Source organism: Trichosurus vulpecula, chromosome 7 (assembly GCF_011100635.1).
Source record: "Trichosurus vulpecula isolate mTriVul1 chromosome 7, mTriVul1.pri, whole genome shotgun sequence".
NCBI lineage: Eukaryota > Metazoa > Chordata > Mammalia > Diprotodontia > Phalangeridae > Trichosurus > Trichosurus vulpecula.
Genome location: NC_050579.1, coordinates 61,872,327 through 61,887,584, shown reverse-complemented (window position 1 = coordinate 61,887,584; position 15,258 = coordinate 61,872,327). Strand labels below are relative to the sequence as shown.

General features: G+C 35.5%; 1 protein-coding gene across 2 annotated transcripts in view; it reads right to left on the bottom strand.

The window, feature by feature from the left end:
• The window catches only part of WDR47 (WD repeat domain 47), a 90,771-nt gene that overhangs the window by 54,301 nt on the left and 21,212 nt on the right, over positions 1-15,258 (bottom strand). For both annotated transcript variants that reach the window (XM_036768499.1, XM_036768498.1), the window contains exons 2-4: positions 9,538-9,705; positions 7,025-7,108; positions 4,262-4,346 (exon numbers count right to left, since the gene is read on the bottom strand). In XM_036768499.1, coding sequence (XP_036624394.1) covers positions 4,262-4,346; positions 7,025-7,108; positions 9,538-9,695 — 327 coding nt within the window. In that variant the 5' untranslated portion in view covers positions 9,696-9,705. The remainder of the gene's footprint in view (positions 1-4,261; positions 4,347-7,024; positions 7,109-9,537; positions 9,706-15,258) is intronic.

Sequence of the window (15,258 nt, the reverse complement as noted above, 5' to 3'; positions counted from 1 at the left end):
GCCAAAAGAAAGTCCTTCAGTACTATGGCTGAGAACTGTTTTGAAAGCACATAACCCCTCCATGTGTGATTTACTACCACTGTACTCACTCTTCTCACAGATGCTGTGTGTATTTTCTGGAGATTGTGATCCTAATATGTGGGGTAAATGTTTTGTAGCTATTTTACTGTATTATCCTAGTAAATGCCTTTGCTAAGAACTAAATGTTTAGCAGCATCAATGGTAAGGGGAAGTATACCAATGGGGATTTGAGAGCTACAGAAATAGGAATGGATATCCAAAGGGGTACCCTCCCTGCTTAAAACTTAAGTAGCAGATGACCTCTGGGTAAACCAACCTGGTAGTGAAATTGCAATATGAGAGAGTATCCCGGGGGTTCTTTCAACATATTATAGACCTTCTTCAATTAGGTCTCAGTGGATGTTTTCTGAAGAAAGCAGTAGAGGGAAGTAATGCTCATAGGTACCATATGGTCATAAACCATGTGTCAGTACTCAGGGAAAATCTGGTGTTTGCACAAAGTCATACTCAGCCCTTTCAATGCCTAGGCACCAAACCTTTCTCTAGCTGATGTTGCCAGTCATTATGCAGGCTCTGGCTGAGAGAGTTTGCAAGGTTGAAACAGACAAATCTGCCAGGTGGATAATCAGGAACAAAAAAAAAGTTACTTCCAGATGATCAGATTATTGATCATCTTACTTTCAATTTCTGGAACATCTCTCATTTAAACATCTGTTCATGTTTTCATTACTTGTTCATATTCACTACAGTATTAGTCCAATAGAAGCACTAAAGGAAAAAAGTTTGAGATTATCTCCTTGTACAATAGAGCTGGTAAGACTCTAATATCAACAAAATCTTAAAAAAAAACCCAAAACCACAGGTTTTCTGTCAATTTCTAAAAAAAAAAGATCTAAAACAAACTTAGAGAAAAGGGAAAGTTTAATCTATTTAGTTTGGAGGTGATGCTAATTCATTTTTAATACAGAATAAGAAAAGGGAAAGATAGAAATCATATAATACAGTTCCTCTTGAGTTGGGTTCAAACAAAATAAGAAACTAAGAAAGTAAATTCTATGATTCAAAGACAAACCATATTCAAATTAAGGGGGGAAAGGTACTCCAAAATTATATTTTTAAAAATTATTTGCTATTTTGGATTATCTATGACATTATTTGTCCCATTGGCACAGATAGCTGAAATGTGATTATACTTTAAATTCTTCCTTCAGTCCATAAATATTTCTTGATCATTTATTATGTTCAAGGAATTGTACTAGGATATATAGGGAATACAAAGAGACATAAAATACAATCTTACAAATTTACAGTATGATAAGATAAGTAATATACAAATGATTACAATACAAATTAATATATTGATTGCCATATGAATAGGATTCCTTTTCTTTAGTTTAACATTGCCATGGCTTTATTCAAAATATAATTGCACAAAAGTAAGACCTTTTAAGTTTTTGAGACAAACTCTTAAAGAATGTAATATACTGTAACACATATATCATACAAAGAGTATTAAGAATGCATTGGAGCCAGTAAAAGAATATATTTGCATTAACTGTCTATGATAAAAATCTGACATCCAAAATCTAAAGGGAACTAACACAAACAGTCAGAGGTTTTAAACGAATACTTTTTTTTGATGTTCTACTATTTAATTGCTCCCTGAATCCATGATAAATTTTCTGCTGATTAAAAACCCTGAACAAATAATGTTGTTATTGATTTCTACATTTCTTTGGAAATTTCTACTACTAACCACATTTGAATGATGGCTTTTGAGTTCAACCTCTCCTATCACTCTCCTTTCATCTCACTCATACGCTAAACCATTGGTGACACACAATCTTTTTGTCTCTCCTCTTTCCTGAGTCCATAGCTTGCCATCTGTATCGGTTACTGTCTGAGTTCCCTTAGTGTTGGGATTCTTTTTTTTTAAATTAAGATTTTTTATTTTTAGTTTACAACGCTCAGTTCCACATGTTTTTGAGATCGAGATTTTCTTCTCCCTTCCCCACAAGACGGCATGGAATCCAATATATCTTCTACATATAGCTTCTCATTAAACTTATTTACACAATAGTTATGTTGTAAAGAAGAATTATGACCAATGGAATGGATCATGAGAAGGAAGAAACAAAACCAAAAAAACAAAGAGGAAAAAAAAAGGAGAGCAAACAGTGTGCCTCAATCTGCATTCAGACTCCGTAGTTCTTTCTCTGGATGTAGAGCTCTTTCTATCATGAGTTTAAAGGAATACCTTTTGAAAGCAACATAAACACACTGGGAAAAGTGTTCAATATCAATAATCAACAGAGAAACACAAATAAGCACAGCTCAGAGTTACTGTTCTATATTCATCAACTGGAAGATGATGAAAGATGAAAATTTTGAGTGCTTTATTCTACTATTATGTTTATACCCTAAAGAAATTTTCAAAATCAAACTCCTACCTATATATTTTGAAAGCTCATAGGAGCACTATTTTAAATTGCAATAGACTGTAATGGAATATCATTGCACAGTTATGGAACAATGGCTATAAAGAACTGTAAGAAATGTTCAAAGATAGGAAGTGACACATAGGAATGACACACTGACTACAACTGTCAATGAAGACAAAATTCAGATATTACATTGATATGGTTAAAAGACATAGCCTTTCTTTCTTCTAAGAGATGGTAAATAATACAATTTAACAGTTGGATATGAAACCATTTGCAATTCTCAGGGACTTTTTTTTATTTTAAGATAAATTTATTAATAGAAATATCATTAAAACAGAATGAAACTTCTATAAAATATAAAATCCCCTATGGGTAGAATTTCCATAAGATGGAGGACAGTATAACAAGTGGTAAAAATTGGGCAGAGCATAAGAGATGTTTGAGATAAAATGAGAGGGGAAATGTAGCTGAAGTAAATAGTTCATGTAGGGAAGTAGTAAGAGACAATACGTAGGGGTCATATTATAGCAGACCTTGAATGTTAGATTAATAATAATTAACAGCTAGCATTTATATACTGCTATAAGGTTTATAAAGCACTGTACAAATGTAACCTCACTGGATCCTCACAACAAACCTAGGAGGTAGGTACTATTATTTTACAGATGAGGAAACTGAGGCAGACAGAGGTTAGCTGACTTGCCCAGAGTCATACAGTGCTTACAGTAAGTTTCTGGGGCTAAATTTGATATTCCAGATATTCCTCAGTCCAAGTTCAAAGCCACATCCACCACACCACTTAGCTGCCTCTTTGAGAAGATTAAGAAATTTGGCTTCTGTCCTATAGGGAAAAGAAAACAACTGAAGGTTTTGGAGTAGAAGAATAAGATGATGAAGCAAAGCACTAAAAAAATTAATCTGCTAGTAGCATACAGGATGAAGAGGGAATAACACAGAGAACATAGAAGCTAATGTAACAATCCAGGTATGACATAATGAAAGTCAATGACTTCTAGCCTTCCTCCCCCAAAATTCATCCCACACATGGCCAACAGATTATCTTCCTAAACCATAGTTCTGATTATGTCACAGTATTCCTAAAAATGTTCCAGGTGATCTCTACTGTCTACCAAATTAAGTCCTAGTTCCTTTGTCTTGCATTCAAGGTCACTACAATGTGACCCTAACCACTGGCTTCCCTTTAATGTACACTACACTCCAGTCAAATAGAACTATTTATCATTTCCTAAATATTTCTGGGGTTTTCCTTTGACCTTTGAACCTTTGTTCATCCCATTCCTTCACCCTATGATACCTCCTCCCTCCACTAACAGAAATTCTACACATCATCAACCTACTTCAAACACTACCTTCCTCAAGAAGTCTACCTTGATCACCTTAGAAGTGACCTTTCTATCTATGAACTTGTATAGCATGTTACTTATGCCACTTTCATAGCTTTGATTATATGTTGCATTATTTGTATGTATCTTTTACAGACATTAAGGGTAAGTACAGTTTCATTTTTTATCTTTGAATCTTCAGTGCCTTACATATACTAAGCACTTAACAAATATTTGTTAAATTAAACCATCTAATGAATCTATCTCTGATAAAAATCACTACAGAAACTGGCATTACTGGTAATCTTGACTTAAACCTTTTAGCAGGTTATAGGTACCACTTCAGAAAAATGTTGGAGGGTATTAAAACTGATGCTACTAATACTTTGCTTTAATGATCAAAACCCCAAAAGATAAGACCATGGCGCAAACCTTCAGAAATAAAAGTCTTACATGCTGAGGTTCGTCTTCGGCTGACATTGCATTGTTTACACACAGGGCTTCTAAAAATTTTTGTTTCAGGATGATATAGCGAAACCTGCAAACAAATAAAGTATGACACACTAAAAATCATAAAAAATGACCCTGGAGAACATCTATCTACTTATTCCAAATATGAAAAAAGAACTAGTTACTGAAGCTATGGAAGCCATGTTTTAAAAAAAAATACAGTAGTGATTTCTTTAAAAAGATTTGCATTTAAAGGATAGGTTTTCAAACAAATACCTGATAAGTAAAATGGACCTAAAACTTACTGAATTTAATTTAGAAATACTCTACATTTCTGTTTAAAGTCAAATCCTAATCAATTATTGCAGTGATTCTTGCTATTGTTAATCATAATACCACACTCGAGGGAGAACCCTTTTAATTTCCAAAATAAACTCTAAATAAAAAGTTTTCCTATAAAATGTCAAGCAATACAAAATATATCTTAAAAACCTACAAATGAGTTTAAAAAACAACATTGTTTTTTCTTAATTATAAGCATGAGCAAGGTCTGATAGGGACCTATTTTATCAAGACATGGCAGTACTGCTAAGAGGGAATGAGACAATGACTTTTCAGAAAAATTAGCATGAACCTGGGGAAAAACTATTAAAAATTATAACTGTTAATATAGGGCAGAATTTGAAAAGGATACTTCTCTTACTAAAAAATTTTAAGTTTTTAGAATTTCAAGCACTTTAAAAAAAAAAGATTTCCTATTTGTTTTCTATTCAAGAGTTATATACTCCTACTTGTCCTCTCTCCCAGATTTTTCCTTCAGTTAAAGAAGTACTCTCAAGAGATGTCGACAGCCAACAAAAAATAAAAACAAAACAGTATTGCTACTGCTTTTAAAATTGGTGTTGCCGGCCTCTAACCTTGGTCTCTAAAAAATAAGAAATCTTCCTATCAAATGCTGCCACCATGAGATGCTTATAGCTCCAAGTATTACACTTCTTTCCTTCACCAGTTTCAGACCATCTTTGTAATTACAAAGGGGAAAAGTGTAATTTCAGAAATAATAGCTATTTAATTATAAGTAATCAAAAACATGTAAAAAAGATGTGTTTAGTATAGATTATGTGGTTCTATTACTTTATTATCTAGCACAAAATCCCTATGTTGAGTCCTCTACCAGACTAAGTGCAACCCAAAATAAAACCCCAGGTATCCTGTTCCCATCCCTGTTCTTATAATAGTCTTCTTACCCTATATATGGCAAGTTCTTTTTTCCTCTTTATCTTTTTATCTCTTTTATTTAAAAAAGTGCCAATAGGCTAGATCTTCTCCAACCTTGAGTCCAACCCCTTTTTTTACCTATCCCTTTCAAACAGTATTTCAACAGGTCATTAAGATCATTCATTAATCCTTTTACTCTTCACTTTTATGGGGATTATTTTGTTGAAATGATTTCTCCCACGTAACCCAATTCAATAAAATAAACCCACAGTTCTAACACTAAAGCTAGTGACCTGCCCCTCCTTGAAAAGGAAGGTATTACACAATTCAGGATAAAACTTTATAGTTGACCAGTCTATAATCCTGAAGTCATACTGCTATCCATCTTACTCAAGTTCAGAAAAACTACTTTCTCCTTTATTTACAAGATACTATATGGGTAATATTTACCCTCACGTGACGATGACCTGGCTCAACTATCTTCCTCTCAACTAAGCTCACTTTTGGGACTATGTGGTTGAGTGCCTAGGCATTTCCTTGCTACCCTATGAAAATGCTAAGGAGTGTCAACAGGCAATCACAATGTCACAAGACTTATGTGAAAACCAGATTTATTTAACAAGAGAAATGAACATGCATGTGGAACACAAAAGGTTCCCAGTCTTAACAAAAGTTTATATTTTTATAATAGTAGGACAAAGGGAAGAGTGTATACCAGGAAGGGATGTGATATGGGAGGAGGGCCAAAAGCAAAGGTGGGAAAAAGACAAGACTACTCCCCATGAGAAGGAGCAAGGTGATGACAAAAGCCTCATTCTTTTCCCTTGGGAACTGCTAGACTATAAAGACAGGAGGGTCTGCTTATCTGCAAAGGACCCCAGCTGCACAAGCATTACCCCAGCCTGGCACAAATTGGCTGGCACCTGTTTTGCCTCCCAAGGACACACAGGGAGTCTAGCTTGGGGTGCAACAACAAATTATGTCAGCTCAGTGGGAGTTTTGTCCTTGATACATTCAGGGCCTCCTTCATGCTCTGGGTCCAGTGTTTCTGAAAAATATGGCAACTCAAAAAGACAAGTTCAAGGTACCCCTTAGCCCTTAATAGGAAAGAGAATAATCTTCCTCTCTCAGAAAACATTTCCTAAAATGGATTTGCAACAGCCAACTGAGAAATAAAAATAAGAAACGAATGCTTCTCTATGATTCAGATAAAACAATATTTTAATAAACTAAGTAACGTTCCATGAGCTTTCTTAGAATAAAAGAATAGCTTTTCTAGATGAGCACTATGAAATAAGCTATATTTTTAGACAGCAACATCATTGATTAAACATTCTTATGTGCACAGTACAAAATGAGGTAAAATATTATTTAAAAATAGGCATGATATTTGTCCTCTAAGAATATTCAAACTCAAAAGCAGTATGACTTATTTCTAGAATAAACCTAATCCTATTTGGGGGTGAGTGGGGGAAGGAGGAAGGGAGTGATTTGAGGATGCTAAATAATTAGCAAAGATAAAATGTAAAACTTTAAATGAAATCTTACCTTTTAGTGTCAAATTTTTCCATACATTCTAGGGGTTGAATGAATTGAAGAACTTCATCCCACTGGCCATCAAGGATTAGCTGTCTATATGAATTTTTAAAAAAATTAAACATCCACATATTTAGCTTAGCAATCAACATTTACAAATTTCACTTGCAATATTTAAAAATAGGAAAAGTGACAAGATGGCTTTATGAAGTTAATACTCTGCTAAGCCAGATAATAGGATTGGCATTTCTTTTGCTAAAAGAAATTTAAGCCTAAGTCTTTTCACAATAATTTTTAAATCTGAGCACTTCCAAAAAATCATAAACTATGGGAATATTAATTCCTACTAATAATCCTTTAGTAATAGCTGCTTCCAATGTACTTATTATGTTCTTAGGGCTCTGCACTTCATTTATGGATTTATGTATTATTTTGTATTATAACTATTATCTGTGTATGTCATATTCCTCTGGCAGAATGTAAACTCCATGAAAGCAGGAACCTGCTTTCATGTTTCATCTAAACTTTATGCCTCATCCATATCTAATGATGTTCTGACAAAGCAGGCATTTAATAAATGCTTTGAACTGAATTAGAATATATTTAAGTATCAGATAATTCCCACTTGTTCTGTGTATCTGTGCCCAATTGTACACAAAACCATATCCAGATGTCCTATGCTTAACCCAGCCTAAGGACATGAGAGAAAGCTAGTAGCCTGTCCCCACTTACCAACAGATGCCCTTCAACTGAGGGTAAACCTCTGCCATAGAGATGCCCCCTATGAGATTCAGTGTTATTAAAAAGACTTGCCACAGGTTGCACTGGTACTGAGTGGCTCAGTTAATACCTCAAGTCAGAGAAGCACATAAACAATTGTTATCTTGACATCTTCTGAGGAGGCAATTGCTGGGCCACAGTTTAAGATACTTGTGAGCCTAAAGATCTTTAGAAAGATAATCTTATTTTCTGCCAACCCAGCAAGTCTGTGAAACACATTCTCTTACTTATTTGAGACTTGCAATATTCTATCCTTCTAAACCTTTGATCTATGTATCTCTGATGCCTATCCACTTAGATGCTGGCAAATGATTCCCAGGGATTTAAGTCTCCTCGTCTTCCTACCTTTGCGTGGGGACATTGCTTGAGAATCAGTGCTTCACAGGAAAAGGACCCCACAGTTGTTGATTGCCTTGGCAAAGGTTACTAAACTGTCCCTTTAACTAGTCTCCCTGAGCTTAGGCAGTGTTGATGCCAGAAAATATATGAAAATACAAATAAATCTTAGTAAAAAAATTTGCTAATATAATAAAGCTTTTTAAAGTACCGTTTGTTCCTCAGGAAGGACAATCCACGGCTAAGTCTTTTCAAGCTACGAAGTACCATGTGTTTTTGAATCAAATATCTTAAAAGACAGCTGCCTGGGAACATGGGACCTTTGAGACTGAGGAAAATGAGACCTAAGGAGTCCCAATTAGGATGTATACAAAGCAGAAAGTCCATTTTAATGTAGAATTATAACTCTCTTTTTACATTCAATTCAAGACACAAGACACTTATTTTTGACCTGAATCTGACTCTGGTTTCGTGGTTATGTAGCTATGCTGTTCTTCCAGAGCTACAAAGCAATTTGGCTTTTAAAAATAAAGCCTGGACTTCATGATTACTAGAGATATCTTTCCCTTAAGTTCCATAACAAATACAACCATTAGATATAGCTTACATAGATTTTCCACATCTTGGCTAAATGATCAAATGAGATAATGTAGGTAAAAGCATTTTGTTCTAATTCAACTCAAATGGTTTTGTGATAACAATGTGGATATTCCTTCCATTACGGATTATAATCCATCCATGTCTGTATGCCTCTTGTCCAAGTCCTCCTGTTAAGTTCACCACAGGTGTTTACAAAACTTAAAAGTGCCATGTAAATGCTGGCTGTTAGCATCCGTTATCCTCAAAGAAGAAATCACCTTCAATAGCAAAGTTTTCTCCATTAAGAAAAACCATTTTGCATAAAAAAAATCTCTATAAAATATATTGTAATCTTATATGCCTTAGAAAAAACTGTAAATTTTCTTTGATACTGGAAGTCACTATGAATATCAATTACTGTACCATATTATAATAAAATTATGTCCAAAAGGCCTATGGAAGCCACCTATTAGACACCAACAAAAGCAACACAGTAAAGATTTTACTGATAGGCATGCATGTATCCTTCAATAGTATCTACCATAACATGAGAAAATAGGCAGCATAGTACAAGAAGAAAGAACATACCAGATTTCAATTTGGGTTTAAGTTTCATCTCTAGCTTACTGTTATCCTAGACAACAATTGTAAGCTTTACCTCTCTAAATCTTAAATTTCATCATCTGTAAAATGAACTAAATTATCTCTAAGGCTCTTTCTATATTTAACATTCTATGACAATGAGTTAATGTTTCATGCCTATAAATTCATTAATTCTTAAAATATTTCTTTGATGAAGATTAAAATCTGAGAGATTAATGGAGACATACCTCAGAAAAAGCATATCATCTGAAAACAGGCCATTTATGACTCCACTTTCCTTCTCAAGAGCCAACATACTGATGTGAAGTTTCTTTGAGTTCAGAAAGTCTAAGATTAACTTGATAATTTCAACCTCTTTCACATTTACTGTTTCTTCAGCAGTCATTGTTGATAGCCTACATAACAAAAAGAAAATCAGAGACAAAATACTGTCCTATTACTTTATTTCTAAGTTACACCATGCAAAAACTATACTAACAAAATTATTTGAATTTTACAGTACAACTTTTAAAAGTTACATTATTTTAAACTATCAATTTATCCAAATTAAAGAATTATAAAAAATTAATATTACCTAATACTGCCCTCTATGAGTTTATAATCTAAATTATAATCCTTTATTTAAGGACCAAGCTAGGTTGAAGTCAGTTTAGACATATAGAGTCTGAAATGCTGGTGGAACTTTAAACTGAATTGTCCTGTAGACTACTTACACGTGGGTCTGGAGCTTGGGAATTGAGATAGAAATAAAGATGTGCAATCTTAAGTCATACAAATATTGTCAATAGGAAGTATCAAAGAATTTTTTTTACTTGAATGTCCTCTTTGATGGCCATAGGTGAAACTGGTGAAAAACATGTTGAAAAATATAGTTTTGGAGCTGAGCATAAGAGAGGTCGAAGCCTTGTATAATTATACAGAAATTCTCACATTTATATAGCATGAATATTTTATTCAGGAAAAGAATCAAAAGGTGCAAGATATGGAAAGCCCTGAATAACAGTACACAAAAATGAAACTGATTATATTTTAACAGAAACTACTATTGATAAATCATAATTAGAATGAATAGAGTAGCCCCTGGGGCTCCCTAGGCCCTCAGGGACCCTGATTTCCCTCAACCCTCATTTTGCCCAGCCCAGATCTGGGATCTGTTCCAGTCTGTGACCAAAGCCAAGCCAGGGTCTCTTGCATGGCCATGCCTCTGACCCTTGAGGTGAGAACAATGGGGAGGGTTTTCAGGGGGCTGCTAGTATCTCTAGCCTCTGCATCTCCCTGAAAGGACATCACCCCATGTCACTGGTCCTCTTTGAAAACGAAGGATAAACAAGACCAGTAACTGCTTCCCAACCCCTCCCTCACCTCTAGCCCAGTGCTTAAGGATAGCATGAGTTCCATTTTGTACAGATGTGACTTTCTAATTATGAACTCAATAAATTCTATGGTGGATTAATTTTTTTATTAAGAATTTATTAAGTTCCTACTACTACATGCCAGGCACTGTGCTAGGCACTAAGGGTATAAAAACAAAAAAATGAAACAAATTTTGGCTCTCAAAAAGCTTAAATTCTATTATAGAGACAATAGTAAATTTATATATATATGTATATACATATATGTATATAATAAAAAAAGAGAGCAGCACTAGCAAATTGACAGCCACAGGTTAAGACAGCCACCACTATAGTTTACTGAATTGGGAGATGAAGTAGTCAGACCTACTATTAACCTCCAAGATAAGACATAAAGTCTTTTGTCATTTAAAGCTCTTCACAATCTAACCCACTGCTACCTTTCTAGTCTTCTCACATTTTACCCCCTTCCCTGCCCCTCTCCTCTCTTTGAACCAGCTACAAGGGCCTACTTGTTCCTCAAACCCCACATTCTACCTCCTGCCTCCATGCCTTTGCATTAGCTGACAGTCCCCTTATTGGAATGCTTTCTCTTTTCACCTAGGCCTCTTAGTTTCTTTGACTTCTTCAAGACTAAGCTCACAAATCCCATCTTCTCTAGGAGAATGTTCCCCAGTCCCAGTTCTCCCAGCTGCTAGGGCCTGCCCTGTGAGATTATTTACAATCTAAAACACACACACACACACACACACACACACACACACACACACACACACGCACACCCCACTAGTTATTTATAAGTTATTTGTTATGGCAGGGACTGTTTTTGCCTTTCTTTGTATCTCCAGAATTTAGCACAGTGCCTGGCTCATGGTAAGTACTTATTGATTGCTGATTGACTGGAGGATAGTTTAGAATTGGAAGAGACTTGAAGCAAGAGACCCATTAGGAGGCCATCTAGTTGAGAGGTGATGAGGTCCTGAACTACAGGGCTGGACGTGAGCACTATTGTGGAACTGACAAGACTTAGCAACTGAGTGGATAATTCAGGGGGCAGGTAGTTACTGTATATTGTAACTTAATGATTACTTCATCAGTTGATCAGTAATAATTCACTTCATCAAACAACAAGATAGAGAAATTGATATTTTCTTTTATCTTCATAACCTCTCAAACCTCTTAACAATAGACATATGCAAGAGATAAAGCAATTTCAGCAGTCTCCAAGGTCTAGATTTAAACACGAAAAGCCTTAATGAGATAACAATTCAGTAAACAGTAGAGAAAACTAATTCCTAACCCAGACCTGCACAACATATGGCCCACAGGCTGCTTGCAGCCCACCAAAGGATTTCAGATGGCTGGTAAAAAATGTAGAGGATATTAAGGAAAGTAAAGATGTAATGAGTGCTTTGTCTGTGCCTGGTTTAACCTGCCTTCCACTAGTCACCACTGTGTCTGTCACTTAACCTGGCAGGCAGGTTGCCACTGTGCACTTTTTCCTGTTTGTCAGGGGACCCTCAGGTAACCAACTATCATCAGTCCATCTCTGGTTTGAGAGGAGTGAGAGTTATATCTTTTTGCTGTGTTTTCGGTTGTTACTAAAAGTAAACAGTATGAAAACCTGAAAAGTGTATTAAAACTTGCACCACTTAGCAAAGTAATTTTTTTAATATTAATGTGATTCCAGGATAAATTAAAATTTTAAATAAGTATAATTAATTGATATCAATTGAAATTTCTTTTTTAAAAATATGATTTATTTGCAAAATAGTTTAATCATTAATTATATCTTTACTTGGAAAGTGAGTTCCTAAAAACCTATCTGCAGCCCAAAGAAATTTAGCTTATTTTAATTTTGCCTCCTACCTGGTCTGTCCTAATCCCTAACTCAGCCAGTACCCTCTCCCCAACTGCCCACCAAGTTCTGGCAGTCTATGTTGTTGCGTGGCACTCCACTAAGCATTAGGGAAAGAGCCCAGTATCAGGCTGAGGCCAATTCTGTTCACCCCAAAAATCACCTTGGGCAGACACTGAGGCAAGTTAAACATGAATTGCCCAGCGTAAGAGAAGGCTGAGAGAGCTTTTAGATCCAGCCTTCAGGGAAACAACCATCAAAGGGTGAGAAGTGAAAAAAGGGAGCAATAGGGGAATATATGGGGAAAAGACTGAAATCACTAAAAAGTCCTCAGGAGAAAGAAAATTCAATTAAAGACCTTGACCATAAGTAGGCAAACCAACAGGGAAGCTATTAATAACAGAAGGGAATATGGCCTCCAGATCAATTTAAAGAATCCAGACATCTATTAATAAATATTGCAAGACAAAGGAAAATGAATCAACACCTGATCCTATGGATTCCCAAAAGAGCATGGCACCACAGGATGGCATTCCTCAATAGTTTAAAAGAGAAATAAGAATTGGGAAGGCAATAATTTCTATCATACAAAATAAAAATAACTGGCAGACCAGAAAAACTTGAATCCACAGTGGCAAATCTCATCAAACAAAAGAAAACCAAAATGTAAATACATTGAAATGAAGGTCAGTCTGGAAGTACAGAAACAGAAAACAGTAACATTAAAATATCATCTCTGTAGAAGCAAAACATAACGATCTGAAAAACAGGATGTGTAGACATAACTTCAGGATTACACATCTCCCAGAACATCGTAAGTCAAAATATTTGAATACCATAAAGCAAATAATACAAAAGAACTCCCCAGACTTTCTGAACACAGAAAACAAAGTGCCATTGAAAAGAATCCACAGATTGCTTCCATTATAAAAAAAAAATCTGTCACAAACTCTAAGAAGTAATTAAATTTATTAATTCCAATGGCAAATAAAAATTCTGCAAGCAACAAGGGAAAAGACCTTCAAATAAAAAGGAAATATGAATAACACAAGACTATTCTGCACCCACCAGAAAACACAGGAGAGAATGAAACAATATATTCTGAAGAGCAACTGGGTCCAAAATGCAAACCTACAAACTTAAACCTAAATGAAAAAAGATGGATGTTGAAGTATTCTTAACAAGAAAACCAAACCCTGAACAAATCATTAGCTTTTCAAACACCCCAGACAACATATATGCAAGTAAATAAATACAGCAACCAAGAACAACAACAAAATAACATCAGACAGACCATATTAAGAGATTTCTTTCTAAAAGTGTAGGAGACAAGGGGAAAAGCAAAAGTCATATAGAAGTGATGGTGCAGAAGGAGGCCTGAAATATAGACTAAACCTCCCAACACCCCCACTACAAGACAAATAAATGTTCACCTTATGGAACTAAATTATAGAATGGAAGAGCCCATAAAGGGGGTGGGGAGGAGTGAAATGTAGCAAGAAGGTAAAGGAGAACATGAGATGTATCCTAATAAGTCAAAGGCTACCAATAAAAAGGAAGTAACTCCTGTAGTGTCTCAGAAAAAAGAGACTCTCCTAGAGAATAACAGGCAAAAGGAAGGATTAAAATATGGAGAAACAAAGAAAGAAATTCTGTTTAAGTAGTAAGAGGGGGTACCACTGATTAATTTCCTAACCTCTAAAGTGAAAAGATATAATCTGTATCTACTACTTAGAGAAACCACTCATCTTGCCTCAGGAGAAGGCAAATCAGAGCTCCTGGGGGCAAATGACATACAGAAAAGTTGAAGGGCATGGACCCAGGGAGGAAATTTCAAGGCAAATGGGGATAAAAATAACCAAGGGGAGAGCAAAGGTTAATGATGAACTGCACAATCAAGGACACTGACATCATCATCATCACCATCATTACAGTAGCAGTGGTAGCAGCAGTAGTAATAATAATGATAATAATAATAATACTAGCAGCTAGCATTTGTATAACACCTAGGGGCAGGTAGGTGGTGCAATGGATAGAGCAGATGGCCTGGAGTCAGGAAGATCTGAATTCAAAACTGACCTCAGACGTTTGCTAACTGTGTGACACTGGGCAAGTCACCCTGTTTGCCTCAGTTTCCTCATCTGTAAAATGAGCTAGAGAAGGAAATGGGAAAACCACTCCTGTATCTTTGCCAAGAAAACCTCAAATGGGGTCACAAAAAGTCAGACACCACTGAAATGAGTAAACAACAACACACAACACCTATCATGTGCCAGACACTATCCTAAGTACTTTAAAATTCATATCTCATTTGATCCTCACAACAAACCCGGGAGGTAGGTGCTATTATTATCCCCATATTTTATAGCAGAAGAAACTGAAACAGACAGAAGTTAAGTGACTTGCCCAGGGTTACACAGCTAGTTACTACCTGAGGTCATATTTGAACTCAGGTCTTCTTGACTCCAACATTATCTTTATCACCTGTACGAACTGGTACTTCTAAGAGTGAATCACAACAGAAAAAGAGAGTCAACAGAGAAAGATCTACAAAACAATAACATAGACACTCTTTAAAAGAGAGAACCCAACATATGTACCTTAAGAAGCTTTAGTTCCATGAGGAGCACAGAGGCTAAAGGAGGACTAAGTATGTATAAGGGATATGAATCAGAAAATAAAAGGCTAGAATAGACGGAAAAGGAAGATAAATAATGAAGAGAATGAGGGAAAAACCT